General features: G+C 50.0%; 6 protein-coding genes across 6 annotated transcripts; 3 read left to right on the forward strand and 3 right to left on the reverse strand.

Moving 5' to 3' along the window:
- Positions 1 to 1,908: 1,908 nt before the first annotated feature.
- Positions 1,909 to 3,834, forward strand: FTJAE_2793 (uncharacterized protein; the record flags this gene model as incomplete). Its single annotated transcript, XM_037349023.1, has 3 exons — positions 1,909 to 2,449; positions 3,026 to 3,223; positions 3,275 to 3,834. The coding sequence occupies 3 exons, from the start codon at positions 1,909 to 1,911 to the stop codon at positions 3,832 to 3,834; spliced, it is 1,299 nt and encodes a 432-aa protein (XP_037210072.1).
- A 2,131-nt stretch (positions 3,835 to 5,965) lies between these two features.
- FTJAE_2794 (uncharacterized protein) lies at positions 5,966 to 10,561 on the forward strand (the record flags this gene model as incomplete). The annotated part of the gene is made up of 1 exon (XM_037349024.1): positions 5,966 to 10,561. One exon carries the CDS (start codon positions 5,966 to 5,968, stop codon positions 10,559 to 10,561), a length of 4,596 nt encoding a protein of 1,531 aa, XP_037210073.1.
- Positions 10,562 to 11,700: 1,139 nt separating this feature from the next.
- On the reverse strand, positions 11,701 to 13,327 carry FTJAE_2795 (uncharacterized protein; the record flags this gene model as incomplete). The annotated part of the gene is made up of 3 exons (XM_037349025.1): positions 11,701 to 12,903; positions 12,965 to 13,155; positions 13,207 to 13,327. 3 exons carry the CDS (start codon positions 13,325 to 13,327, stop codon positions 11,701 to 11,703), a joined length of 1,515 nt encoding a protein of 504 aa, XP_037210074.1.
- A 6,231-nt stretch (positions 13,328 to 19,558) lies between these two features.
- Positions 19,559 to 20,815, reverse strand: FTJAE_2796 (gluconate 5-dehydrogenase; the record flags this gene model as incomplete). The annotated part of the gene is made up of 5 exons (XM_037349026.1): positions 19,559 to 19,618; positions 19,674 to 19,803; positions 19,850 to 20,275; positions 20,330 to 20,399; positions 20,455 to 20,815. 5 exons carry the CDS (start codon positions 20,813 to 20,815, stop codon positions 19,559 to 19,561), a joined length of 1,047 nt encoding a protein of 348 aa, XP_037210075.1.
- Positions 20,816 to 23,413: 2,598 nt separating this feature from the next.
- Positions 23,414 to 24,800, reverse strand: FTJAE_2797 (isovaleryl dehydrogenase; the record flags this gene model as incomplete). Its single annotated transcript, XM_037349027.1, has 2 exons — positions 23,414 to 23,504; positions 23,608 to 24,800. 2 exons carry the CDS (start codon positions 24,798 to 24,800, stop codon positions 23,414 to 23,416), a joined length of 1,284 nt encoding a protein of 427 aa, XP_037210076.1.
- Positions 24,801 to 24,917: 117 nt separating this feature from the next.
- On the forward strand, positions 24,918 to 27,045 carry FTJAE_2798 (propionyl carboxylase beta chain; the record flags this gene model as incomplete). The annotated part of the gene is made up of 4 exons (XM_037349028.1): positions 24,918 to 24,931; positions 25,098 to 25,769; positions 25,823 to 26,867; positions 26,923 to 27,045. The coding sequence occupies 4 exons, from the start codon at positions 24,918 to 24,920 to the stop codon at positions 27,043 to 27,045; spliced, it is 1,854 nt and encodes a 617-aa protein (XP_037210077.1).
- Positions 27,046 to 27,966: the final 921 nt, after the last annotated feature.

Below are 27,966 nucleotides of genomic sequence, written 5' to 3' on the forward strand. Positions count from 1 at the left end.
CGACGGTATCGAAGGACGGGTTGGCAAGCAAGCATGTCGAGACCGAGTAAAAACGCCGTGGTTATGACACGAAGAGATGCCGTAACGATGAGTATGAGAGAGAGACGAGTGGGTGGAAGCTTTCTTCGGAACGAGGAGGAGGAGGAGGAGGAGGATAGCCAGAAGAAGCGCGGGCATGGGCATGGGCATGGGACGGGTGTGGGAAAGTGGGCAGGAAGGTGGGCGCGGGTCTCACTTTGCTTGGGATCCTTCCCAAAGCAAAAGCCGGTGGAACCACTGCGAGCCCACCTGAAGAACATAAAGTTATAGCGCTCGCGCAGACTGAGCCTAGGGGAGGAAAGAAAACTCAGGACCTTGACCCTAAATGACAAAAATCTTTAGGTAAATTTAGCCTAAGCTTAGGGCACTTTTTGCTTAGTTTATTTTGACACCTTATATCAAGGTTCGGTGTTTTCTTGCCGCCTGAGGTGAGCTCACTAACAAGCTCCGATTACAGGGGTCTTTTGGGGTTCACGAACCTGAAAGCCTCTTACGAGAACAGCCAAAAGGTAAAAGATTAGTGCCCACGAGCCCAGTGCAGCGCATCAGAGTGACCTGACGGCTATTGGCCGGCTTTCCAGTATGAGACTGTGAGAGCGGTTTGTTTCCGCATCATTCACGGAGTACCTTGGATTGTTTCCATATTAATTGCCCTACCATGCATGCCCTGCATTTCCTGATGAGTGACATCAGAAAAATATTGAATGCCATGTTGTTCGGGTGAGCCACAAAACAGTTGTTTCACCACGATCCAGTCCAGTATAGATTACTCTGAATGAGTTTACACTCAAAAGCATTGGATCCATTAGAAGTGAACAGTTGAAGCTCAAAATCGTAAACACCAATCATGTTCTTCCTTTTTTTTTGTGGCTGCTGTCAGTAGGAATTGGAGAAGACGGGAAAGCGGGACAAGTCATGGTCATTATTACTGGTACCCTTCATGTATTGGAGGCGCCAGTCTGATTACCTAACCCGCCACCTCCCAACGGCCCTGCCTCTACCTTAGCACCTCCACAGATTAGTAGTTGGTGATTCAATCACACTCAAATACAGCAACCTTGGAGGCGTTACCGGACTTCGCATTGTGTTATTCTGGCTACTTGCTTTGATAATTCTTGCTTCATCAATTTTGTCTACGTTTTGTGCCTACTGTGGCGTCTGCGCTCATACAAAAGCATCCTTCGTGTCCACGAACACCCCCTCCATCACCCTGTCCATGACTGGGTAAGCGAGCCACGGCCTTGAGCGACCAAGAGCGAGCGACTCTGGCAGCCATTCGTATACCTCCTACAGGAATCGATAAAAGTACGAAACGAGCCGAGCTGGTGCAGGCTGGTACTCGTGCCAGAGCCAAACACTCAGTCGTGATATCGGCGATATGTTCTGACCCGCACACAGAACGTTTTTGAGCCCGACCGAACCAAGTTTACCCCTCTGAGCTTCGAAGAGACAGGCATTCTTTTGCAAATCACGGTTTTGGTTTTCTCTGCGGCTTGTATAACTAGTATTGCATTATTGGGTTTGTTTGCCGCCAACGAATTGTACAAGTTACGACCCCTCGTTTGGCAGCATTTGCCCTGCGACTGTCGTGTCTGTCGTCATTTAGAACAGAGCATATACAATGTTCGATGGGTACGCCTTCCATTTGCTTTGCATTTGGCCCGTCAGTTGCCAATCTAGCAGGTATTGACCCTGCAACTGCTTCCAACTGCCAGCAAGGCTGAGCAGCTTCTGACGGCGCCAACAAATCTTCCAATACCATCTGCCACCATGTCGAACTTCGCTATCATTGTGGCGATTCTCCTAATCGTTCTGGTGATCTACGTGCTAACGAGAATTGTTCGTTCACGCGCAGGTCATAATCTCAACATGTTGCCAGATACTGTATCGTCGCAGTTCCCGGACCGACCGATTCGGCCGTTACCGAAACGTCGACTGCGCGAGAAGCTCTCACCAGGGACCGTAGAGACAATAGCGTATCCTCCTTCAACTCAGGAAACTACGCCTCTCTTTTATTACCCCCCATACAACTTCAGAAAACACACGAGCCCGCCAAGGGCATGTTCTACAAGCCCATCTCAACAAACTCGTCGAGCGGAGGAGGGCTGCAACTATACCCCTCGACGAAACGGGCTGGGGCTACCAGATGGCGAAGACGAAGAGCCGGCTTTGCGAAGCACTCTTGTTACTAGAACACCCCCAGAGATCTTGACTCGCGAGACTCAGCGATCCTCGAAGCCAGATATCCCTGATCCGCAACCGCCGCTTTCCGCAACGTCCTCTGTGGATGGTTATGATGTATTTGAAAACACGAACAACAAAAAGAAGCGGAAAATTCCTTCCGCTGGGGAGCTTTCTGTTAATGGTACCCAGGGCTCGAATAATGAGATTGCCATTTCAGCTGGTGCAGGTCATTCTCCTACCGATGAATCACACAACGACGGGGCGCACTCCCACTCAGTCTCACATCCAACGACGGGCACTTTTTTATCCAACAATCAGGGGATATCAGGACCTGGGCGGGGCAGGCTTGGGCGTTCAAGGAATGGCAGAAGCCCACTACGAGCATTGTCTGATGGCAACAGTAATGCGTGGGCCGGGCGAGGCTCAAAAGCCACTGCATCTCAGTGGACAACGGGCGGTGCGTTAATCATTCTTCTCCTTTTTTCATGCTCTGTTGCTGTGCTTCAAACTCCTACACATGGATTTATCACTAGCGTTGACATTCAACCGAGTTTCTGAATACGTTATGCCGCTACACCTTTCGTTATGGAGAGGTTGTTCAGCCATGGGCTTTCCTGCTCTGCCCTCCATGGCTTTCGGCTAACAGCATAAAACGGAACGGAGTCTTGCACACCATTTTCCATATCTCTTCCGGTGACAATTCACACTGCCGCGTGGCTGATGGAATTTCATCCCCCCAAACAGTCCGACCTCGATCTCTGTTTCTTCCACAACTGCGCATCTTGCTATGACAGATTTCTAGCTGCTAACGCGAACTCAGAGCAGGAGGGCAGTGGTATAATATCAAATGCTATCGCAAACGCCGAGAAACTTCGACCTCAGGGACAGGAGAACGTGAGTCTGCTTCAGCAACACTCTATCGCAACAAGATCGACTCCAGCATCGACCCAATTCACTTTCACCTGTGATTCCCAAGTTCCTGGCATGATTCAGTGGCCTGGTGAGTACATGTTGCACTGTTGAGACTTTGATTTACTGACATAGCCGTTAGGCCACTCGAGCAAGCACAGCATGTCAACTCAGGCTGGCCCTGGCTCCTTACCACCTGGCAGTGTTGCTCCTCACGATGGGTCTTCCGTGGCAGCTAGTCGAGGCTCCGGAAGTTCTCGTCGAGACAGCAAACGACGCCTAGACAGATCACTCGAAAGGGCTGCGCGTCGTCGTCGTCAAGAGGCGCGGCGGGATTCCACCAAAACAGCTGACGAATGGATTTGCGAATTCTGTGAATATGAGATGATATTTGGGGTACCACCCAAAGCATTGATCCGGCAGTATGAGATGAAAGACCGTCGGCGCCGACAGGAAGAAGCTGATCGCAAACGACTTCTCGAAAAGGCCAAGGAGAAAAGTCGGAAGGCCAGAAAGGGCGGCAAGAAAGCTGCATCTCGGGGCGAGAATGCTGCCGCTCAGAACTCGCTTCAGGAGCCTAGCACATCTGTGGACATGAACCACAATCATTCAAATCAGTCAGTAGAGGACGAGAACCATTTCCCGAATTCCCCGGGAGATCGCACTGGGCCAGACATACCGACTGAGATCCAGTCATCATAGTTTGCAAGCATGATTCAGTGGAAGGGGCCGCTCCCAGCAATCGCGGTACTCCCTATTCTAGCCTTGATGGTCGGGGTCCGTCGGCGACCAACAAAGCTATGAAAGGGTGATGTGTACTTAGAAGATATCAGTGAACCAAGACACTGCGGTGACTGGCATCTGAAAATGAGGCACTCTTGCTCTTGAAGATGAAGAAAGGCACGGAGCCCTGCCTACGACAGGTTTTCTTGCTTGTTACTATTGGAGGAAGTGCGGATAACAAGAGACTGAGCTACTCGGTGGGGAGGCGGCTCAGTAACGACACGAAAGTGACATTTGGTTTATCGAGGACAGGCAGGGGATAGGAATAGTTAGAATGTTGTTGTGGCTTGGGTCACCACAAACAGCACTTGGATTCAATCAGCCAGACCAAAGTCACATTGTATGATAACAGGGCTATCCTAACTTGTTCAACATTTCTTATTAACCACATATTGCTTGCCTGTTTCAACTTATGAATATGCACAGACTGTTAACTACCGCAAAATTGCGTGAAAGCGAATTGGCTACGACTGAAACGTCCTAGACTCCCAGCTAAGCTATGACGTCAGAAAGCTGTTCAGTTCAGCTGGAGATTTGATCAAGGTGGGTTTTGATCTAGGATATGCGGAGATATGGGGCTTTATTATTAGCTTACCTACATCTACTCCGTACGTAGTCCAAGTCAAGAGTGGTTGAATTGTGTTTGCAACAGCATACTGAAAAGAATGCTCTATAAAACTGATTGTATGCATAGGCCATGAGCAGTGTATTTTCTTCTACATATGCTGCATGATTTACAGTCTTGTTGTTCCAACTGCCTAGGTACTAAGGTATTAGTACTATACTTGTACAATTGGTCTCTCAGGTCCATCCGAGTCCCGATACAGAACAATGCCACTAACACGAAGATCAGTCCCTCAGTGGGTCAGGGTCGGTCTTTGAATGAGCCAGCGGCCGTGCCTCAGGTCGAGCAACCTAAGAACCAAGCAAGATTAGTCCCCAGATTGTTTATGTTTATTCCGCCGAGCAATCTTTGTACTGTAGATCTCGGCAGGTAGAAACTGGAGGCCTGCCGAGACGGGACCCGATGAGGCACTGATCTACAATTCGAATTACTGATCTCAATGGATCTGTGCAGCAGCAGATGGCACTACTGAAAACCGGAAAGTTGAGGCATTGTGTGTATGTATGCAGGCATTTTGGACCAGTCTGTACAACGACAACCACGTGTTGGTCGACGTGGACTGCCGGGGAGTACAGGACGAGGTCTCTATGACATAAATGGTTTATCACTTCAAGCAAAGTCATCATAATTATCTTATTGGACAGGATGGGACGGGATGGATTGGATGGATGCAATGCAATGCGCCCTGGAAGATGGAGCCACCGGAATAAAAAATTACATGCCAGAAGCTGGGTGGGGTCTGCTAATTGAGGCTAGTAGTGTTGGTGTTAGTGGCTTGATACCTGTCGTCATCAGGCCGGGTCTTTAACGACCTCCACTACCTAGCGACCATGCATGGACATGGAACCTCCCTCCCTCGTCTCCCTCCTTGGAGTCTTCCTCAAACTACTTTTTTAGCTGCGCTGCCCTAATTTCCGTCTCAACCCATCCCATTCAATCCTGACGTATACACGACACAGCATTTCTTACTACGACTACCTTGACTCACATCTCAGCGTCATTGTTCACTCACCTCCGATAATCCGTGGCCTTGATCTTGATGCAAGCCATCTGTTGAGCTGAGCTGGCCTTGCGCCGCTTTCGATCTAGTCAAGCTTAAACCAGCCCGTCATGTTTGGAGGTTCAAGGAGGCATCGTCCTCCCACTCAGGTGAGCCGTCTTCCTCCTCTGCGCTGTTCACTGTCTATTGCGGCTCTTATAAAACCGGTTTTGGCTTTGGGCTTTTGGCTTTTCGCCCGCCACGGAACCGGCTCTGGTGGGCAAAAGCCATCAACTTAAGCTCACCCACTACTTATCGAGACTTGCCGCATTTGCTCATGTCTTTGATTGTTGTCTTTGGCCTTTATCCCTTGATGCGACGCTCCCCCTCTCCATCCAATTCTCTTTTCCTTTCCATCGCTTTCGCAATTACACGTCGTTGCTAACATGGCGCTCTCATCTCAGCCGTTGACCCGGGAGACTGCCAATCCCAACGCTGCGACAGCAGCCGCCTCGGCCTTTCTAAGGCGTGAATCGACGCCATCTCTGTCATCAGCTGCTGCGGCTGCTGCTCTCAAGGCTCGGCCTACAACCCCCACCAATGTATCGCAGGTGCAATCAAAACGAGCTGCGCGGAGGAGCGCTTCCGTCTCGTCTACGGGAAGTCGGGACAGGAGGAGCCGGGAACTACATCGATCGCCAAGCGCGAGCTCTATGACAGAACGGACCTTTCGATCACCCTCACCTTCGCCAGCCCGGGTCGCTGCCCCGCAAGCCCAGGATGTTCCTCCAGTGCCCAAGATTCCCCAGCATGAGCACAACAAGACCAATCCGAAGAGCACGGCCCACAAACGAGCAACAAGCTTGCAAACGCAACATTTCCAAACTGCAAGCCAAAAGATGAAAAACGGACAAACTCAAGGTTCATGGTTTGGGGCAGCTACAGGAAACGATTTGTCTAACGTGCGTCGCGCCCCTGTGGCTGATAAACGGGCATCAGCAGATTTACGGCCAAGCAGTCCGAACTCTATCAATTTCTCGTATCCTCGCTCTATGACAGAGTCTCCAAACCCATCAAGTAATGCAATGGTGTACGATCCCAATTCGAGACGGATGGTTCCTCAGGCACAGCTTTTGACGATAGATCAGACTGTCCGTGATGCATCGGAGAAACCTGTTCGCAAGCAAAAGCATGATGGATCCAGGACTGGCACTCACTTGTCCAAGGGAACCGTCGGGAGACTCAAGGGCACTGCAGTCGAGCCAGCCTCACCACCACCAAAGTCAGTCGCAAGCCCACAAAGCCCTTCGAATACCTATGCTGCGACAACACAACAGCCTGGGCACCCAGAGGCTGGCCTTGAATCTGAGCTCGAATCGGATCCTGAGTCTGAGCCGGAGACTAAGCGTGAGGCGAAGCTTGAAACCAGCTCCAACTCAAACCTATCAACTGGACAAACATTGATTCAGCAAGAACAAGAACCAGATGTCGAGCCATCGAGCCATCCGAGCCAGACTATTGTAATCCCACCAGCAGTAACAAAACCCGAAGCATCAGTTAGAAAGCGCCCCTCTGTAGTGCATGAAGACTCCGAACTAGAGGAGGAGGAACCGCGAGATGCTGCCCAGCTGGCGCCTGCTAACGAACGCCCAATGGATGGAGTAGATGCCATCCCTGTGAAATCAACCCCCCCACCTCAACAGTCACCGGAAGCTGCACCAGTCCCAGGTCCCAGTGAAACTGTGCGCCGAAACCGCGTGCATTCTGAGAGTCCTGCCCGCAGCCCTGCCCGTACAACCCATTTTGCTCCCAAGACCGATCAGCTACTCGTTAGGCATGAGCCGCCTCCAAGGTCGTTGTCGCCACGAAAATCCGCACTTAAGTACTCAAGTCCTCGGGATGCATCTCCCTCTGAAGATGGCTCAGATGCGTCTGCTGCCTGGTCAGGTATGGCCGGGCGTGAGGAGACAGAACTCTCGCGGAAGAAGAGCGTCAGGGTGAGCTTTGATGATGGAAACACGGCTGTTATAGGGAAGTCTATTCCATCTTCAGATACGGACTCGCCACAAATAGCCAGCCCACAGTCAAGAAAGTCTTGGCACAGCATCATTGGGCGAAACAAAAGAGACTCAGTAACTCTGGACGAGGATGAAACCATGACACCTCGTCCTGCTCTCCCCTCTTTTGGGAGTATTCGCGAGAAGAAGATCAGGGAGCCTGAAGAGCGACCTTTGGTCCGCCCTATGGAGAGATCGGCTTCACCTCCAGCTACAGATTCGTTGCCTTCAGAATCGAATCACAAAACTCCTGCCCAAGATTTGGCGCAGTCAAGTGATCTGGCTATTGGGTCGGTCTTGGCACAGGAACAGGCCTCTCGCAACGAAGCTAATACTTCCAGATACCGGGAACCACTGCCCCCCGTGGTCACTTCCGTTGATGGCCAAGGGTATATAAGCAATAGTGACCTGAGCTCTGATGATGAATCCGAATCAGGGGTTATGTCTAAATCCCAAGCTTCTGCTGACCCTGTGTCCGAGACCCAAACAACTATCAGCAACCCCGACAGCCCCTCTGAGAGCAGCTCGGCAAAGTCAAGTCCAAGCGACAGCATACCAACCATTTCGATAATACAACCCAGTCCTCGAATTCCCGATGAGAATCAGGCAGAGTCGCCGCAAGACTTCTTCGATGTTCCTGGGGGCTTCCCAACCGGCCCGACTGATGCTTCTAGTGAGAGGGCTATCTCCGAGGACGCCAAGGTATCCTCAACAGAGCCTCGCCCAAGTCAATCGCCTAAAGGAGCTGATCAGCCGGCACCAATCGTAACTCGTCGGTCCTTCGATTCCACCAGTGCTGTTTCTTCAAATTCTCAGATGCATGACATCCAGGAAGAGTCGGAAGAGTCGGATGGGAGCAGCATTTATAGTGACGCCTATGAGGATCTTTCTGACATGGAAGGTGATGGTTTCTTGTCCCTTGACGCTGTTGTTGACAGCCCCGTCGAATCAGCATTCTCTCAGAAGGTATTTGAGAAAGCCATCGCCAAATCCAAAGAAATCGATGCCTCTCAGCAGTCAACGCCTACAAAGACTCCCTCTCAGAAGCCTCTTCAAACGCCCAGTGACTGGGAAACGGCAAAGGCTTATTGGAGAAGTTTGAGTCCCAGGGACAGACGCCAGCTCGAGAAGGAGGCCATGGAGGACTCTGACGAGGAGGATATTCCAGCAGAGGCAGCCAGACGCTCGAAACACAAGACAAAGAATCAAACGAAGCAAAAGCAGAAACTTGTTGAAGAGCCCGTGCAAGAGCCCCTGGACACTTCGGAAAATGCGCCTGTCTCAGAAAAGCTTCGCAATCCAACAAGAACCTACCAAATCCAACCAGGTACTAGTTGGCCTCGTGATGAGGTTGAGAAGCCTCTTGTTAAGGCACCCGTTACAGAGAAAGGAAAGCAGGCTGGAGGCGCCAAGCTGCGAAAATCTATGCGGGCTACTGAGGCTACAACAGTCAGTCACTCTGAGCCAGTCCACACCGGAGGAATGCGCAAATCTATGAGATCCGGCGCTGCTCCTTCGAGCCCTCAGAACTCGCACGATGGACATTTACGCAAGTCCCTTCGTCAAGAGCCTGAGGCTACGACTGGTGTTGCGATGCGCAAGTCGCTTAGGGCCAATGGTTCTGCGGCTAATGGGCACAATACTGCTTCCACTCAGAGAAACGGTGCTCGGCCAACGTCTTATCAGCCAGCGACCACATCGGAAGCGGTCAAATCGCAGCGTCGAGCGCATTCCGAAGACAGGGGCCCTACTATGCGATCTACTGCGAAGCCAACCCTTGCACGACGAGGATCTGACTCAAGCGAAAGCAGCTTCCGACGTGCAAAGGCTGGCGGCGGAGAAGGCTTTGGCTTCCGTAGGACAATGAGAGGAAGTACACGGGAACAGGCGCCAGCAGCGCCTCCGCCAGAAAGCGCGAGGGGCAGCAGCCGGTTCAGCCTTCGGTCTCTGTCGCCTACTGGATCAGCCTTTCGCCGCAATTCCAACACTAGCTCTCCTCCTCCAGTTATGATGGGCGGTCGTATGCGTCAGTCACTACGTGCTGAGTCCAATGATGCAGGTTCCTCTCGCATGCGGGTTTCTGGATTTGGCCGCTCGTCCAAGGGGAAGAAATCCAAGAACGGCAGCCGCTTCGATGATTCGAGTGATGAGGATGAGGGCCGCCCAGCCTTCAGAAGTCGTTTCGTCGACTCAAGTGACGAGGATACTCCTTCGCCACTCCCCAAGCAGAAGCGTGTACCTAAAACAATGCGCAGTTCTGCCTCAAACAATGCCGCTGCCGCCGCTATGGGGGTCCCGCCAGCTCGTGCAGGTGTCCAAGACTCCCCTGACCTTCCTGACAGCGATGACGAGGAAGAGCAACCTCGGGAGAATGTTGCTCCCAATGGAGCGGCTATTGCAGTTCCTCGGGCAACACTGAATCGAAGCGGTTCGGGACGAGACGCGATGGCGCCGCAGGCTAACAGCGTCGAGATAACAGGTGGACGACCAGGTCACAAACGACGTGGCAGTTTCATGTCGTCCATTCTACGTCGCAAGAAGGATCCTGCTGACAAGATCTCTCGAAGCACGAGTGAAAGTGCATCGCGTCGGGACACGCACCTGGAACGAGGCCCTGAGCGACTCGCTTTTATTCGAAGTAATAGTGAGAGCCAGGCATATAGCTCACGTCTACACAAACGCGGAGCAAACTGGCCTCTCCAGGACCAACAGAACACTCATGAAGAGGAGGATCAGTTCGACGACGGCTCTCAAAATACATACGTCGTTGACGAAGAGAAGCGCCCCTCCACCGCTGGCGGTCTGGGTCCTGCTCCGTCCTCCCCAACAACAAAGACGGGCTTCCTTAAGCGTCGCAGTACTTCCCACAGCCAAATTGGTGCTGCCAACCACGGCGTCTCAGCTTCGATCGACGGCTCAGAGGTCGGCACGCCCAAGAAGAAGAAGTTTAGCACACTGCGCAGGATGTTCAAGCTTGATGATTAGTACCGTCTCATGTTGGCTGTCCTTGGGTACCCTTTTCCTCGTACCATGAATCATGCTTTGCTATATTACACATCAAACTTATTCCTCTTCTTTTGAGAAACCCAACACACTCGCTCAAGTCAAGCATCGCTCTCTTCGCAAAGCGAATTCTCATCCCGTCCCCTATTATAACGCGTCATCGATTTTTGGTATAAGTAATGGATTAGGAACTGGTTAAGTCGGTTGGACAAAACATACGGTGCAAACCTTGGGTTACAAAAAGATTAAGAGTAATATCTAGTAGCTATTTTTTCCTAAGTTCTCCAGTTTCATGGCTGTAGTATTAGATACCAGTATTATCAACATAGCGTTAGCAGATGGGATATTTCCTTCACGCAAAAATTCACTCGATTCCCAAAACATATTTTATTTGTCTACTTTGGTGCTTGCTTCGTCTGTCAATCGCTAACGTCGCATCGTAACTTGGCGTATTTCATGTGGTAACTCTGATGTGTAGCATAAACAAACATAGGGTATATTGGGGAAGAAGAATAACTAAGCTTCTACCCAAAGATGGATAATGAAAAATATCAAGGTCATGCGATAATTCATTGTCATGTTTTACATGATTCTTTTGTTCCTTCAACCAAATTTGCAGGAAATCTAGAAGCTCTAGGGTAATGGCATGCACTCAAAACGTCGCTTTCGTGAAGTCCTAAGCAGCATCTGCAATGACTTGCTTTTAGTTTTAGTTGCCTTATATATTGGTATCAACTGAATTCCCGTTCATTTCCTTCATGAGAGGGAACCCTTTAGCCCTTCGTCAGCTTTGCTGGCAACGCCCCATCCCCCTGATTCGATTATGGTATAGGGAATCATATGCGCGACCTTTGAACTTTCACTTGTGAGCCAACAGTCCTTCATCATATAGCAAGAATTTAAGAATACATCAAATAACCATGCGGGCCGCAGATGTTTTATGCATTCGCTCAACACTCCGTCACCATGCACCTGAAGCCATACGGAGAAAGAAGCAACGCATTTTGCTTAATATGTGAGCTAGGCCCTTGTTTATAAAAGGTGTACATAGCCGTGGTGAGACCTTTACCACGGCACAGAATAACGGCGGCATGATGGCTTTTAAGGGTACAAAGAATATTTTAGTTTCTGGATCGCGACCTATCACCGCTTCGTGCCTTTTCTCGTTCAAGCAGTAGTGTTAGTTGGCTTTTTGTGCGTCCTAGGGGTACACCAGCTGTTGTAGTAGGAGGAGTTGGGGTGAAACGAGCATCGAGTATAGAGGGCTGTGGTGGCACAACGGGAATGGTGTGATGTTCGAGCCGTGAATGATCGATAGTACTCAAGTCCGACGTGGATCCAAACCCAGATTGATCGAGAATTGTGCCAGTCACCGCAACGTTGGATGTCGATGAGGTGGCTTCTGTAAAGAGTCCAGGTGCTCGAATGTTGTTGTGCGGTTTTGGTTCATTATATCCGCCATGGGAATGGGATCGTGCCATAAGGGGGGTTCCCTGACTCCTTCCACTCTCAAGCGATCCCACTCCGATAGTCGACCTTGAAGAAGCCCCCGACCCTCTTCGCGGTCCGTGGTTCGCTAGGTTTATGAGAGAACGAGCTTGGGGGAGCACACCTTTCTCTCGGTGAATGCTTCGAGGTCGATCTTTAGGGGGTGATGGCTGAGTTTCTTCTTCTATCACGTCCTTGGCGACGTCGCTTCTGTATGTAACTGGCCGAACAGGAACTGCTGGTTGTTTCCCGCGTGCCTTCTCGCTCATCGGATATGGGCGACCTTCCCTGGTCATTCCATTCATGTCCCTAGAGGCTGGTTGGTCGTATTCCACTTTTGTGCGAGCACCTTGAAGTACGGGCCGCTGCAGCGTGCCATTCCTTGGCCCGCTCGACTTTCCAGCCCCGGCTTCTCGAACGGCCGATTCCGCGCTTGATGATGATTTGCTTAGCTGAGTGGTTTTCTTACTCGTGACGGGAGACGAGGGGGCCAGCTTCTGAGGGGGTGCAATGGTCATTTTCTTCTTCGGCGGATCCGTTACATACACGGGCGCCTCAGACACTGTCGCGGCTGTGCTCCCTGAAGAAGGAATATCGTCCTCATCAGCGGATTCGTGGGGTGATACAAAACGAGCGGTTGGCCGAGGTCCCGATGATGATGGTCCTCGGGCTTTTTTCAAGATTGGGTGGGCGGGTGGCGGCTTTGAGGCACTTGAAGATAATGTTCTCAACACTGAGTCGGTGGGTTTTGAAGGGCGAGACCCTTGGCTTTGTGTCAGTGATGTGGTTGCCTGAGACTCGGCGGCTTCTAGAATCTGTTTGATCAGGGGTGGTATCTAGGCGGCTCGTGTTAGTTGTCGATGAATGTCATTGTGCAAAGATCTCAGTGGCACATACATCGGGTCCTTCCCATCGATTCGGCGGTCCCTTGAGGGGGACAAAGGTTGGTCCAACCGAGATCTCCTCATAGAGTTTTGCCAGGGCACTGCCCTTGAGAAACCTGCGATCACTTCCCCAGACATGCCACCAAAAGTTTTCAAGTCGGCAAGCAGTCGGATCCTTAAGCTTCTTATATGTGGTCGTATACACTAGGAAAGCATGAGTGGTATTCAATGGCTAAGGGACAATTAGAAATTTACCATGCCAGTATTCCCAAACCTTGTCAGGGGGGACCAAAGGAAAATCAGCAACCTCTTTATATATGTTTTTGGAATTGATGACAATGCCCTTTGGCAGTATCATAGGCATGTTCGAATCCATATCTGAGGATTTTGAAGTTTTCGGCAGCCTCCGCAACGATAGAGATATGTACTTGGTGCGATCAACGTACGGCTCCTAATGCCACCCAGTAATTCTTCGGCGTAGAAGTGTTTATCGACGACTAGCGATGTGAAGCATGGTCGCTAAATTCAATAATAAGTGAGGGATAACGGGCCTATGGTAGAATCGACAGAGGGTAAATGATTGCAGGCACACACAGTGTCACTCAATAAATAGCGATAGCCAATTTCCGTTATTTTTGGCCAATCTCCAATTTAGGTGCCGTAAACCACTGACACAGTTGTTTGGAAGTTTTAAAACCGAGGCAAAGGATTGTTCGTTAGTGAATGAATTCTGGATCGCTGAAGTTGTTGTTCTAACGGTCCTGTGATCGGGCAACCAAAACTGGGCTGCGGGATGCAGCAGTTGACGGTTGTTGAGGGCACACGGACGCTGCAAGTTATACAAGATTTTGTCTCTGCTCTTATTTGTTTCTTCTCGCGTGGATCAATGATTGTTGAACTCCCCTAGGAAGAAATAGCGTTGCAAAGAGAACCTCAAACCCCGATACGGCTCGTGACTCGTAAGCTCGTGACGCAAAAATTGGCTTCTCGTGTGCAAAAAAGCGGCGAAAGTAATAAACTGTGGACCTTGTGCTGGTGAAGCGAGACAACTTTGGTGAGTGAAACTCGAGTGATGCAGTAGAAAGCTTAGCTCGGCGTGAGCTTTAGCTTTGGCTTTGGTTGTGAACTAAATCGAGGGCCGTTCAGGTGCCGTGTAAGTGTAACAGTGTGTTCGGCGCTGTTTTGTTACATCTGCAGGTTGAAGCCTCTTTTAGGAACGAATAAAGTCTGCGCGTCAAGAGGTTAGGGATACGAAAAGAAGAATGGACAGTTGAAGAGATAGAAAATTCAGGGTCCAGAGGTAAAAAAGACTGTACCTGCTAGTGAACCGAAGAAAAAGACGGTGGAGAGCCGGTGGAGGGCCTGATGACAATGGCTGAAGATATCGAGTACTTTGAGCTGGGATTTCATGGGTACGTTTCGGACTACTGAATTCGTTGGGTTGGTATACATGAAAACTTCAATGGTGGCGGCGAAGTCGGAGGCGGCAGCTGATGCTGGGTTAGAGGTGAGAGAGTACCTCTTTGTACAAGTCAAGTTGTCGGGAGACTCCCACGTCTTCATAACCTGGTGCCGATAAGCTTCGGAGCTGATGCCGTGCCGACTCAGCACTTTTCAAAAAGACACGGAGTTGCAAGAATAGATAACAAGATCGGTGTGCCGCAAAAAGCTTGTGCAAGGCAGTGGTTTCTATAGTTTGCTTGTGACAACGGGAGGGAGAGCGATTGAAAAGGAGTCCCGTCCGCTTGGTCGGCCAAGATGGCGGCGAAAGACGGTGGAGAGACAGACGAACAAGGTCAGGTACCTTCCGGAGAGGCCGCTACTTCGCTGACCGGTCCAGGCCACAATGATCCAATTTTGATGAGTGAGTGCCCTGACAGCGGAATGAAACAAAGCCTCTGCCTCGACGGGAGAGCCAGGGCGCCAGGGGGCCGGGTTCTAGCGACTTATCACCCAGCACGTTTATCTCTTTGGTGGAGGTGAGGTGAGGGATGCTTGTCACCTCATCTGAGGTGCTGTCGAGGCCGGTACGTACTGCGTCGTAGTCTACCTTAGGTACTAAGGTATTGTATTGTGCTTGAGGAGTAGGTAAAGTAAGTAGAGTAGGGTAGAGTAACTCAGTGGAGGTGGTCCCTCCACAGACAATAGTGGACTCGAGGTGCTATCGGGTGCTGGAGCTGTAAGTGAGAAGCCAAAAGCAAGCACGCAAGCCACGAATGTCAGGGAGGAAGACAGTGCAGATGCAGGTGCAGTTGCTGGAAGACGAGGTGTTAGGACTTGCACCAAGAAGTGAGGTGGAGTGGAATACGACAAATACCAAGGAGACGTCGAATTAATAAGAGGTTGGTTGGAGAATAAAATAAGAGTAGAAACAGGATGGGGAAATGGAAAAAAGGGAAACCTCGACCATGGGCTTTAAGATGGCCTGGACTGGAACTCGAGCTCTTTCCGTTGGTGATCTGGGTTGACGATGGGGCTGTTCCTTCCCTAGCTTAGCTCCTCATGACCTTTAGGAAGCTTAGGTTAGGAAGGCACCCGCGGAGGGGAACTTGGCAGGGCTTCTAGTGGCTGTCCTGGGTCTAGGTACCTTAGTACCTTACAATACGTGCCCTGGGGTTTCGTTAGTAGTACCTTGTCTTGGGAATGATTCAGAGAAGCTTGTGGCTATATCATGATGACATGATACGAGAGATTGGAAGAACCGGGATCTAATTGATGTAATACTCGAGTAGATCTGCTTGGCATCTCGCAGCAAAAGAGCCCAACAAAGCCAACCTATTCCTCAAACTTGATGAACTTCTGGAACCCACAGACAAGACAAGACAAGACAAGACAAGACAAGACAAGGGCAGTGGGTGGGAAATATACGCTAGTAGGGGGGGGTTACACTGGAACCTGAACTACCGGACACGCGGGCACCCTGTGACGTGCGTGCCCTTCCATGGGCTGAAGCTCACGGGTTGCTATTCTCACATGGGGATGGGCTTGGGCTGACCTCGACTAATGAGATCCATTCTACATATGATGATGATTGGGGCTTTTTGACCCAATTTTAAATCCAGATTACCTTAGTACCTTATAGTAGCCTTTATCAATTCTACGGAGTACATATGGATACGGATACACAATGTAAATTTTGAGTTCTGTCCTTTGGTGATTCTAGGCACTGCACCTGTATGTAGGTACCTCCATAGAGGTAGGTACATAGTCTTGTCTTACATCTTACTGAATGTCTGTGGATGGATGGGCAGTAGGGCTGACAAGCTGTGTACAGTTGCCTCCGGGAGCCAAAAACCTTAGGACCTCTACTCTAAGTGATAAAAAAGAGTCATACAAGTTTGGCTTAAGCTTAGGTAGAAAGGCTTCTAATTTAGTAGTTGTTTTTATCAACTACCCTCAAGTTTTCTTGTCTCCCCTAGAATTGTTATGTACAAATACCTATCTGAAGGACTTCCTTTCGTCTCCTCACTCCCATCACGCACCTATGGCTAAGGACTTTATGTAGGGTGCATAAGGGGACAGGGGCTACCTACAGCATCGACAAGGATATGTATCTCAACATCAAGGTCACGGTGCCAATACTGAAATGAGATATCGCCAATCATCAACCTCCAAGTCAATACTGTTCAGCTTTATGCAGGGCGAGCTGTCACTATGAATCAGGAGCCAGATGTTTCGTGTTGGCCGCCTTCTGGGCCTGAATGATATATGACCATGAATGAATTCACCGCCTCCATGGCAATAGGCTTTCACAGATTCAATAGATCGAAAGTTGGTCATAACTGATTACCCTGATCTATACCGGCTTTCTTTCAGCTTGAATTGAGACAGTTCCAGTTCCCGGGCTCTCAGCCTTTATCAAGGTGCAGTAGATACCGCACTCAGGGCTTTGGCCTCGTAACCAACAGAGGTGATCATGTACACGGTTTGCGGCTCTGCGAGCCCTCTCCCTTATGGTCCCTGACTCAACATGCCCAAAAACGGGCACAATCTTCGACCCAACCGAAACATGACTTTCACACCGAGTTCTAGAACGGTTATTAACGACTCAGATAACCAAGGTGCTCAGAGCCTAACCTATCGCCTATCTGCTACTCGTCTCCTGACCTCTCAGAAGCTGAAACCGTCACATTGTCTGACATAAACTAGTCTACCAACCTCTATCCGGGTGAGATGATCAACCTGGTTGACTAAGTGGATTGGCTGTAGGAGTCCTACCGGGATCCCCATCCACTACGGCTCAATGCTTTTATTGCCTTTCCTTTTTCTCTTTCCTTTCTTTTTCTCTCCCTTTTGTCTTTTCCTCTTACAGGAGGCGCAATTTTCCTCAGAGTCGTCTGATCTGTTTCTCGGCGGGGTCGATCAATAAGGTACCCAGCGTCGTCATGGTCGTGTGACTGACCACATCAGCCACATGGGACAGCACAGACTCGATGAACGCGTTCGTTCATCAGACTTTCACTTCTCTGAGGCTCTTCCCCGCTTCCAAGTAAGTTCCAAGCTGTGCTGTAATGTTTCACGAGACCAATTCGGAACTCTTTGGGCGGAGGTCGCCTTGTTCCTGGAGGCACCTGACGCCGAGATGATGGGAGGAGGGGTTCACGGCCAGCCATCCCGTCTCTAGGCTTGGACTAGAGGTAAACTTTCTCGAGAGTTCAAGCATTTGTCGGCCGAGAGGAATTGCGGGATTCGTCACACGTACCCGTACGGGGAGTTGTGCCTAGGTTGAAACCGGCAATGATGGGAGGTGCTCAACGTCGGCTTTAGAGTTGGAGACTTGGGAGACTCGGCTAACTGTGGAGAGCTTGAGCTTCAAAGAGCTCGCTCTTGTGCATGCGGTATGCTATGGTCATGATGAGCACGCCGCGTTGGGGCCTTTGTCCGGGGAAGCAAACATGCATACCCTGTATGAGTGCGTAAATGACCTGCTCTCGACAGACATACTGGTAGCATCGAGTTTACTTGCGGCGAGATCTTCATTCATCGTCTATCTCACCCAGGTCACGCACCCACGTGGCCGAGAGTTCAGTGCAAGGTAAGGTAAGGTAAGGTAAGGTACCTTCAGGTGCCTCGAGTCGACAGGCCTCCCCACGCTGTGAGCCACACCCAAGCTTCACGGTTGTGGGGATCCTTGTTAGAGATCCTGGACTGGAGCTTCTGTCAGAGATGGAGGGGTTGCAGATGATCAAAAAATGCAGTACAAAGCTTCCTATTTGGTCACCGCGGGCCGACACTGATTTTCAGGGTGATTGCGCCATCTGTATCACTCGGAGGGTCATCGCTCGACTGTCGGATGTCGGAGGCCAGGTCAGGTCAGGTCAGGTATGGAGTGATAAAATGAGGTTGACATTCAAGACAGCATACTCCGTACATAAGGTATCTTGGACTAACGACGACGAGGGAATGATTATAGTGGCATTTATGAGCATTGATCCAAGTAGGTCCTGTACACTGTTCTTGTATCACCCTGTTCATCATCTATCTAGTATCACGATAGACTACCTATGCCGTGGATAAGAAGACTTGATCCAGATTCATGGCAAAGCTTACCACCCTGAACACTACAACATCTCTGTCCTGCAACCACCAGGTTATCCTAGATTCATAGTAGGTCACGGCCACGCACAATCACACAATCTCAGAGTTTTCACCCTTACATCTGACTGATACCCAACAATCGCGGTGGCTGCATCTAGAGTTGCATCCAGACGTGATTGTGTGCTGTAGCCGATCTAACCTACAACGGCAGCTGTTTGGCTGTACCATGGCATCGGTGTCAACGAACGTGTTGGGGTTTCTCTGCAGCCCGATCCTGTTTCGGTCGGCAGTCCCATCAGGCATTTGCTGGGTGTGGCGGGCGGGTTGCACTCGGGAATGTCATGGGTTTTACTCCGTAATCTGCAGCTATCCGATCTCGGGAAGTGTCACATACCTACCGGCATCTCTTTGACGGCATGGTACCTTATCTAACTTATAGTAAGTAGGTACTGATAGGTAGGCCATGAACTGCGATAGGGGCTGAGCTACGATGAACGGAAATTTCCAACTGGCCTTTTATTAGTGCTGCCAAGAAATGCATGTTCAAACCAAGAATGAGTTGATAGGTAGGCAAAAGAAAAAAGTACGGAGTCGCGCATGTTCACAACTACGCCTAATCATATTTCACCATCAAATGTGCACTTCGGACAAGGAAACACGAAAGAATTATCTAAATAGAACATTTTCAAAGAACCCATAAGCCCCTTAGAACCACTGGGTCACATTGGTATAGAGGGATGCTCAAGATATAATGTGTCCATAGGTAGGTACCTAAGCAACACTTGATGTAATAACATTACTATTGAGAATTGTGAACCCATTTCTGGCCATGTTAAACATTGGTGTTTCAATTTGATAATCAGCAATTACAGGCAAATCTCAATCCCAAAAAGTATAGAAAGCATATGTGCTCATTTCTTCAAGGCATCGATCGATGTGCAAGTTTTCTCGTCTCATTAGTTACATTATCGAATTCCAATCGCTATTGGGCACGCCAACCCAACTGTAAGAAAACCCAATCAGGGTGCAATTTTAGCCAAACTCCTTTTCGCCCGTGTTTCATAGAGACCTAAGTTACTGTGTAACCGCCGTCAACTCGGATATCAGCGCCAGTGACATAGGAGGAGGCCTGTCAAGGATCATTGGTCAGTTCAGAATTCCGAAACACCATGGAGTACACATACATCAGAAAGCAGGAAAGCAACAGGGCCCATGAGATCTTGAGGCTGGCCCATCTTGCCCTGAGGGATGAGAGAAGTCCACTTCGCTTTGAGATCCGGGTTGTCATCAAGGATCTTCTGGGTGCTGTGGTAACTACGTTAGTTACAGCTTTACTAGAGGAAGCCTTGAGTACACTTACAGAGCAGTAAGCATGTATCCAGGAGAGATGCAGTTGACTCGAATGTTGGCATGAGCCCATTCAACGGCGAGAGATGCGGCAAGGTGCCGAACACCGGCCTTGGCAGCGTTGTAGGGAGCCTGGGGCTGAGGGACATTTACAATGGCACCGGACATGCTACCGATCATGACAATGCTTCCTGGGGCCTTCCGCTCCATCAGGTGGCGAGCAACTGAGGTCGCAAAGAGGTAAGTGCCGTCAACGTTGACAGCCCAAAGCTTTCGAAGACGGTCGATGGGGTAGTTCACGGCTTCGAAGTTCTCAGTGAAGCCAGCTGAAGTGACCAGGTTGTCGATTTTGCCATGCTCCTTGACGACCTCAGCGACACACGCCTCAACAGACTCAGGGTCAGAAACATCGGCATAGTGGGCTGTGACCTTGGGTGTTCTGGGGAACATGTTTAGTCCCACACAGTCGGAGTTTGTGAAATGATGAACTCACCGTCGAGCTCGAGGGTTCTCCTTCTTGAAGGCTTCAATAAGAAGACTTGTCTGCTTTTCAGCTTCTTCCTCTGTATCATGGTCAGTATGACTTGTTTGTCCGCTAATCATAGGATATGCACTCACTGTTCATGTCAACAAGAGCAAGGTGAGAGCCAGAAAAGACCATTCCCTGGCCCATGACAAGACCCAAACCACGGGCACCACCAGTGACGATACCGACGTGACCATCAAGGGAAAATGTAGGAAGTGTGGGCTTCACGTACTGGCCACCAGTGCCAGCAACAGGCTCACTGCTAGGGAGCTCATGGTCTTCTGGGTATTCGACCTCGATCTGGGGGTCAGTTTGGGCGTATTTTCCTGGCTTATCCTGGCGAGGAGGGCCACTGTGAAGCTTTCTTGCACCAGCAAACGTAATAGAAGGGCGGACCAGAGCCGGGGAGGCAATCCGGCGCGCACAAAGGCGCAGAGCAGGTGCAAAAGACATTGTCGATGAGCAACTCAAAGTGCGGGTATCACGAGAATCTGAGATGCGTGAAAGAGGAAGAAGAAAGGGAAGGCTCTGCTCTGTCTTGGGAAAGACGATATTGCTTGATGGAAAGCAAACAGTGGCAGCCCAAACCACGAGACTCGTGAGCTCAGGTGGCAATAGCTTGAGCTGGAGCTCCCTAATAAGCTTGACGTCGATGGTGTAGGGATAGGCACTGTTGATTAGCGCCCAGGAACGAAAGCGGGAAAAGATGTGTACGCCAATGATGCCGCCAAAGTCAACTGTAATTCGAATTGGAGAACAGTGGTGACAATTGGATGGATGGATGAATGAGGAGGAGCTGACGTGGAGGAGGATAATTGATGATGAAGGAATGGGGGAGGTGGGAAGCTCCCATTTATTGATTAATTTGTTATATGTATTCCCTACACCACCGAGAATTCTTAAAAGGAGCTACTGGGTACCTACTCCGTAGACTACCAGACTTTGCTCATATTGTGCTGAGCCCAAAATTTTGAGGTCTCGTGTAGTCTGAGTCTGGCCTGGGCCCGAGTAACGGGAGAGCTCCCCACCAAAAAAAGCCTCCAAAGTCCACTAAAAACCTGGCTCCCACCCCCCGGCTTCTCATCTCAACGACATTTGATGGATAAATCCACAATTCTATCTCGAATCCATGATGCATCAACGGGGATCATTATGCGCGGATCCCTTCCAGTTGTTCCAATTTGGCAACGCACATTACCATTGACAGTCTAGAATTTCCCATCCATCTCATCTTTCTTCCCTTCCCTTTCTTTTGCTTTGCTTTGCTTCCCCCTCATTTACCCATCATTACCAAGACATTATCACAGCCTACCTACTGACGCTCAGATACCTATTGCATATACTGACTGGATGGGAACCCCGCCCCAGGCATCAGTTTATAGAGAATGACCCAAGAGCCTGACCTAACTTCATCTCTCCCAAGTACCTTAGCCTTTGGACTATACTGAGAACATACTGGAATCATACCATCAAAGTCTTCCAACATGTTCGATGGCTTAAGCGAGATGGAGACTAACATGAATGATCCTGCACTCTAGCTCAGAGACTCGCAGGCAGCAGTTATTCAACCTCGAGGACCCAGAATTATAGAAGCCCGATCGCGGTAGGTACAGTAGTGCACTCACGAACTAGGTAACCCCTGACACTTTGAACTGTCCCGGATTTCCATTTTTGGATCTGGAGGTGGAGGCCAGAAACATCCCCACAATGTTAACACTCGCCTAACCAAGGAGCTCTCCAGGTGAGAGCATGGGGTATCGATACCGATGCAACAATCCCCAAAGCCAATGTTTCCTCTCTTCCAATTATCTCTACAATCCCTGCCCGTGGCCGCATAGCTCCGCTCTACGGCATCAAAACCGACCTTCCAAATGTTTAGACGTTCTAGACAAGCAAATCATCCCTCGCGAGTCTCGTGTCTGGCCGGGTGTTTCAAAGCCTCAACATGCAAGCTGCAATAGCCTATGATCTCGGTGGTAGAGTGGCTCGAGAAGAAGAAAAGCAAAGAAAAGCAAAGAAAGATGCACACGGCACGAAGCCAAGAATGGTCAGGCCCACCACTTCAACCTGTCGGTGGCGGGTCGATTGTGCTCGGTGTGCAGGTGAGGTGTGTTGGCACCCCTTCACCGTTCGGCATGCCAAAGTCAGAAGTACATACAAACATGATAATAAACAGCAGTCACACTCTGATCGATCGGAATGTCTCATGTCTCATCTCACTCAGGAGAGGGAAGAGGGAACTAGCAAGTAGAGAACAATAGAAATTGGCTGACCTGTTTGGATCGGATCATCGTGTCACGAGGCCCTCGGCAAATCGACCAGGCCAGGTTATCAAAAGCAAAATCAACCAGGGCGTGTTATTCGAGCTCTGCGCCGGGCGGTTTTATTGGAGCATTGGAAACAAATGGAAACTTGTCATTGCTGCAAGATGTGACAAGAGCCTGATAGGAAATGTCATCTTGGTGGGGGTGACCGCCAGCAACTCAACACCAAGTATCAGACAAAATATCACGATCTTTATAACTCAGTGCTCGACCACTGAGTTCATGATCAATGCTTCCGTAACTTGCTATAATCTCTGTCAGCAAGCGAGAGAGTCTGAATTATCCAATGACAACCAAGACATGCCTGTCCAAGGTCGGGGATTTATTAGTTGAGCCTCCATGAACTACGTACTCCTACGTTGCGTGGGGGTTTGTCGCTTGGTGCATCCTGAGATTCACAAACTTTTGTCAGGCTTGATAATTTCATGGATTTTCTGGGGTTTTTTTTTATCTTCTAGTTTCTTATTTAGTGTGTGTTCTGTTGGTTATTTTCATTCCGGCCAATATCATGATACGCAACTCTTGCATCATAGCATGCATAATCAAGATCGGATCGCCCTCGTTTCAGAACTGGCCCTGCAAGAATCAACGATGTCGATAGCTACACCCGTTGAGCGAATCTGCTGGCTCGGTGCCTTTTTCTATCATTCCATGGCTCATGCATTGATCCTGGCGTGTGTTTTCGTAGATGAACCCACGTATAATGCTATATTGTTGTACTCCCTCTTCAAACCTGTGCATACTCCTTATTGAAAGCCCTGCCAATGACCATTCTTCGAATCTCAGAAGTACCGGCTCCAATCTCATACAACTTGGCACTGAATATATGGTTAGTGAACAGTTCAGGAAACAGTTATGTGCCCAGGGCCCTCAATCTCTTCAAAAGTGGTACCGAAGAGACAACAATGGTTTTCAACTTACTCTCGAAGCAATCGTGATGCGGGCATTTCCTCAACATAACCCATTCCACCAAGAAGCTGAATACAGTCGAGTGTGCACTCCGTCGCCCGCTCAGCTGCATACAGGATAGCTCCCGCGCAGTCCTGTGTGCGGATCAGACCGTTCTCGTCGACCGCCTTGGCGGTTGTGTAGGTATAGGCACGAGAAGCCTGGAGCTTCGTGTACATATCGGCCAGCTTGCCCTGGAGCAACTGGTTGTGAGCGATAGGCTGACCAAACTGCTTGCGCTGGTGTGTGAAGGGCAGGGCAACATCCAGTGAAGCCTGCATGATGCCCAGAGGTCCAGCGCTCAACACCAAGCGCTCCAGATCGAGACCTTCCATCAGGACTCGCACACCTCCGTTGACCTTGCCAAGGATGTTCTCTGCAGGTACAAAGACACCGTCAAACATGAGTTCGCCGGTGTTACTGCCGCGCATTCCCATCTTGTCGAGTTTGCGAGCACAGCTGAAGCCCTCGCTCTTGGTGTCCACGATGAAAGCCGTGATACCCTTGGAGGCCTTTTCGGGCTCTGTCTTGGCGTAAACCACAATAACATCAGCGTCAGGGCCGTTGGTGATCCACATCTTGGATCCGTTCAGCACGTAGCCACCGTCAACGGCCTTTGCTGTTGTTCGCATGCTGACGACGTCACTGCCAGCACCAGACTCAGACATGGCCAGCGCGCCGACACTTGTGCCAGCAATGAGGCCAGGGAGGTACTTTTGTTTCTGCTCTGGAGATCCATTGAGTTGCAACTGGTTGACGCAGAGTTGTGAATGTGCCGCGTAACTGAGGCCGATAGAACCGGAGGCTCGCGATAGCTCCTCCATAACAATGATGTGCGCCTGGTAACCCATAGCGAGGCCACCGACGTCCTCGTCAGCTGTGATGCCTAGGAAGCCAGCTTCACCAAGTTTCTGCCACATCTCTGCTGGGAAGGCATTTGTCTTGTCAGTCTTTGCAGCGACCTCTTCTGTGATCTCACGGCGTGTGAATTCCTGCACACGCTCCCTCAACTCATCGAGCTCCTCATTTGAAGGGGCTTCGAAGCCTTTGGGGTGTTTAGAAGAGTGCAAGCGAGACTGAATGGCAGGGAGAGTGACAGCTGGACGGAACCGACGTGCCACGGCAGGTCGTGCCAGAGATCTGAATGTTCGTACACTTGTTGCCATTGTGAAGGTGTACGAGACTGAGATGAATGAAGTGAATGAATGATAAGAGCAATGAGATATTGAGAATATATCACTTCTTTTTTCTTTTTCCTCTTGTTTTCTTAGATGGATTTGAAAATGACACGACCGAGGTGAGTGAGAAGCGGCCGGAAAACACGGGCTTCGATAGCCGTCTTTGATGGACCCGGCTCGTCACGGCTCGTCACGGCTGGCACGCTTACCCCAGGTTTTCGACGTCACAAGCCTCGGCCTTAGGCGTAGCCCGCGCTTCGGCTTTAGAGATTGTTCATTCTTTAGGAGAATTAAGAAGAGCTTCCTTATTCTCCGTCCTTCTCCATTGAAAGAGCCTCTTATTCTCGTCGCAGACGTTTTCCCAAAGCGAATTGAGTATCTCAGAATCACCAAACAAGAGAGAAACTTGAGATCAGATATGACGCTATTACGTTCATCGCGCCAGGCGATACTGCTCGGTCGCCAGTTCAGTCGGCGCACGCAGATATCTTCACAGAAACGAACTGTCGCAAATCTCACTCCTCCACATCAGGCCAATGCCATCTCACGGATTCAGACAAACGTTGATCCGTCGTCAGACGAGTTCAAGGAGAACGAGAAGCAGATGAGCGAGGTCATGAGCCGCATGCAGGAGCTCGCCCGTAAGATCCAGCAGGGAGGACCTGAGAAGGCCAGGCAGAAGCACATCGCACGCAAGAAGATGCTCCCCAGAGATCGAGTTACAGCTCTGATTGATCCTGGAACTACATTCATGGAGCTCTCGCCCATGGCTGGTCATGAGCTTTATCCGGAGGCTGAGGTGCCTGCAGGCGGTATCATCACTGGTGTGGGTGTTGTCGAGGGAGTGACATGCGTGATCGTCGCCAATGACAGCACAGTCAAGGGCGGCACATACTATCCGATTACAGTCAAGAAGCATTTGCGAGCGCAGGCTGTCGCAAGAGAAAACAAATTACCGTATGTAACCAAGCATTCTCACACAAAATGATACGTGAATTGACAGCGTCCAGATGCATCTACCTTGTCGACAGCGGTGGTGCCAATCTCCCCCACCAAGCCGACGTTTTCCCCGATCAGAACCACTTTGGTCGCATCTTCTATAACCAAGCCCGCATGAGCTCGGAGGGCATTCCCCAGATCGCTGTGGTCATGGGTCCTTGCACAGCAGGTGGCGCCTACGTGCCAGCAATGAGCGACGAGAGCATTATCGTCCAAGAGCAGGGCCACATCTTCCTCGCCGGTCCTCCCCTTGTCAAGGCTGCGACAGGAGAGGTTGTCAGCCACGAAGACTTGGGAGGTGGCAAGATGCACTCTTCTGTGTCTGGTGTTACAGATTACCTGGCTGTGGACGACGCCCATGCTGTCGTGTTGGCTCGTCGCTGCATTAGCAACCTCAACTGGCCCAAGAAGTCACCAGAGACTCAAGCCCCCAAGCCTACCTTTTCAGAACCTCTCCACGATCCCGAGGAGCTTCTTGGCATTGCTACCACCAATTTGCGAAAGCCTCTACCTATTCGCGAGGTCATTGCTCGTGTTGTGGATGGCTCTGAGTTCTCCGAGTTCAAGCGCGACTTCGGTACTACTCTCGTGACTGGCTTCGCCGAGATCTACGGCCACAAGGTTGGCATCGTAGCCAATGACGGTATCCTCTTTGCCTCGTCCGCTGTCAAGGGCGCTCACTTCATTGAGCTCTGCTCTCAGCGCGGCATCCCATTGGTATTCCTACAGAACATTTCCGGATTCATGGTAGGATCACAGTCCGAGCGTGACGGTATCGCGAAGCACGGTGCCAAGCTAGTCACAGCTGTTGCATGTGCTGATGTACCCAAATTCACCGTCGTCGTTGGTGGCAGCTACGGCGCCGGAAACTACGGAATGTGCGGACGAGCTTACAGCCCACGATTCTTGTGGATGTGGCCCAACGCCAAGGTTGGTGTCATGGGTAGCGAGCAATTGGCTGCTGTGATGGAGACTGTCGGCAAGACTGTCGACGGTGGGCTAAAGGAGCGTATTGAGAAGGAGAGCGATGCCACATTCTCCTCTGCTCGATTATGGGTAAGTCACATTCTCATAATTCTTTGTGAAGGAATCGATGCTAACATTCTTGTAGGACGATGGTATTATCCCTCCTCAACATACAAGACGATACCTGGGTCTGGGTCTACAGGCTGCTATGGGAGGTAGAAACGAGGTCAAGGCTGGTGATACCAAATTTGGCGTCTTCCGAATGTAATGACTTGTATGCAGTAAAATACGTTAATTTATTAGAGATACCTACTGAAGTTTATGTTGGCATGTGAGTTGACAAAGAGTTGGGAAAGGTTGGGCATTGCGTAGTGCTTTGTGAACAAGTTAATAGCTCAGCATGTCTTGTCCGGCGCATCCCTGTTACAGTGCTCAAGACTTTACTCGTAAGCTTACGCGACATACTCTCTGTACACGTAAATTATACAGATGGATCTTCCAAGCTCGTACAGGTGAGTGTAGGCCCCATCCCTGAAAGGAACTTATACCCGCTAGCCAACACATGCACAACCGTTGGACATTGGAATGTATATGTGCCCGGTGTTGGGATATTCTTCTATGCCGTCCACGCCTTTATTCAGCGTTAACTTGTGTGGATCCAATCGCTTTTGGTAAGTCTTAATGATGGGCTATACTAAGAGTGAATATCGCGACTATAAATAACTGAAATTGAGTCGTAAGAGGTCTCTAGATATAATATAATAAGAGACCGTATAATCCATATACTGAATAAGCTAAGATTTCGCCGTTATCTAGGTACCTAGGTATTAACAAATAGGTTTTGCTTCATGACGGTGATTAGATTAGCTTACCCTAGAGATGCCTGGAATAAGCGGGCAGGCGGGCTATGGAAAATCAATGAATGATCGACATTGACAAAGATCCATCCCACCCTGGCAACTGATGACGTTCAAGGGCCCCTCCACAGATAAACATGAAACACGCCAAGGAAGGACGATGGAACCCAGCTAAAGTGATAACTTACAGGTATGAATATGATTTGTCTGGGCCCAACGCCCAGACATCGATCAATTATGTACGTTTGTACTGCCAGCTGTTTGCTTTTGATCAGGTGAAGCGTCGTGTCGAAACAGACAGTAATTACTTATGTTTAAGAAATGTCATCTTG

The sequence above is a fragment of the Fusarium tjaetaba genome, assembly GCF_013396195.1.
Source record: "Fusarium tjaetaba strain NRRL 66243 chromosome Unknown NRRL66243_c0000058, whole genome shotgun sequence".
In the NCBI taxonomy this organism is placed as follows: Eukaryota; Fungi; Ascomycota; class Sordariomycetes; order Hypocreales; family Nectriaceae; genus Fusarium; species Fusarium tjaetaba.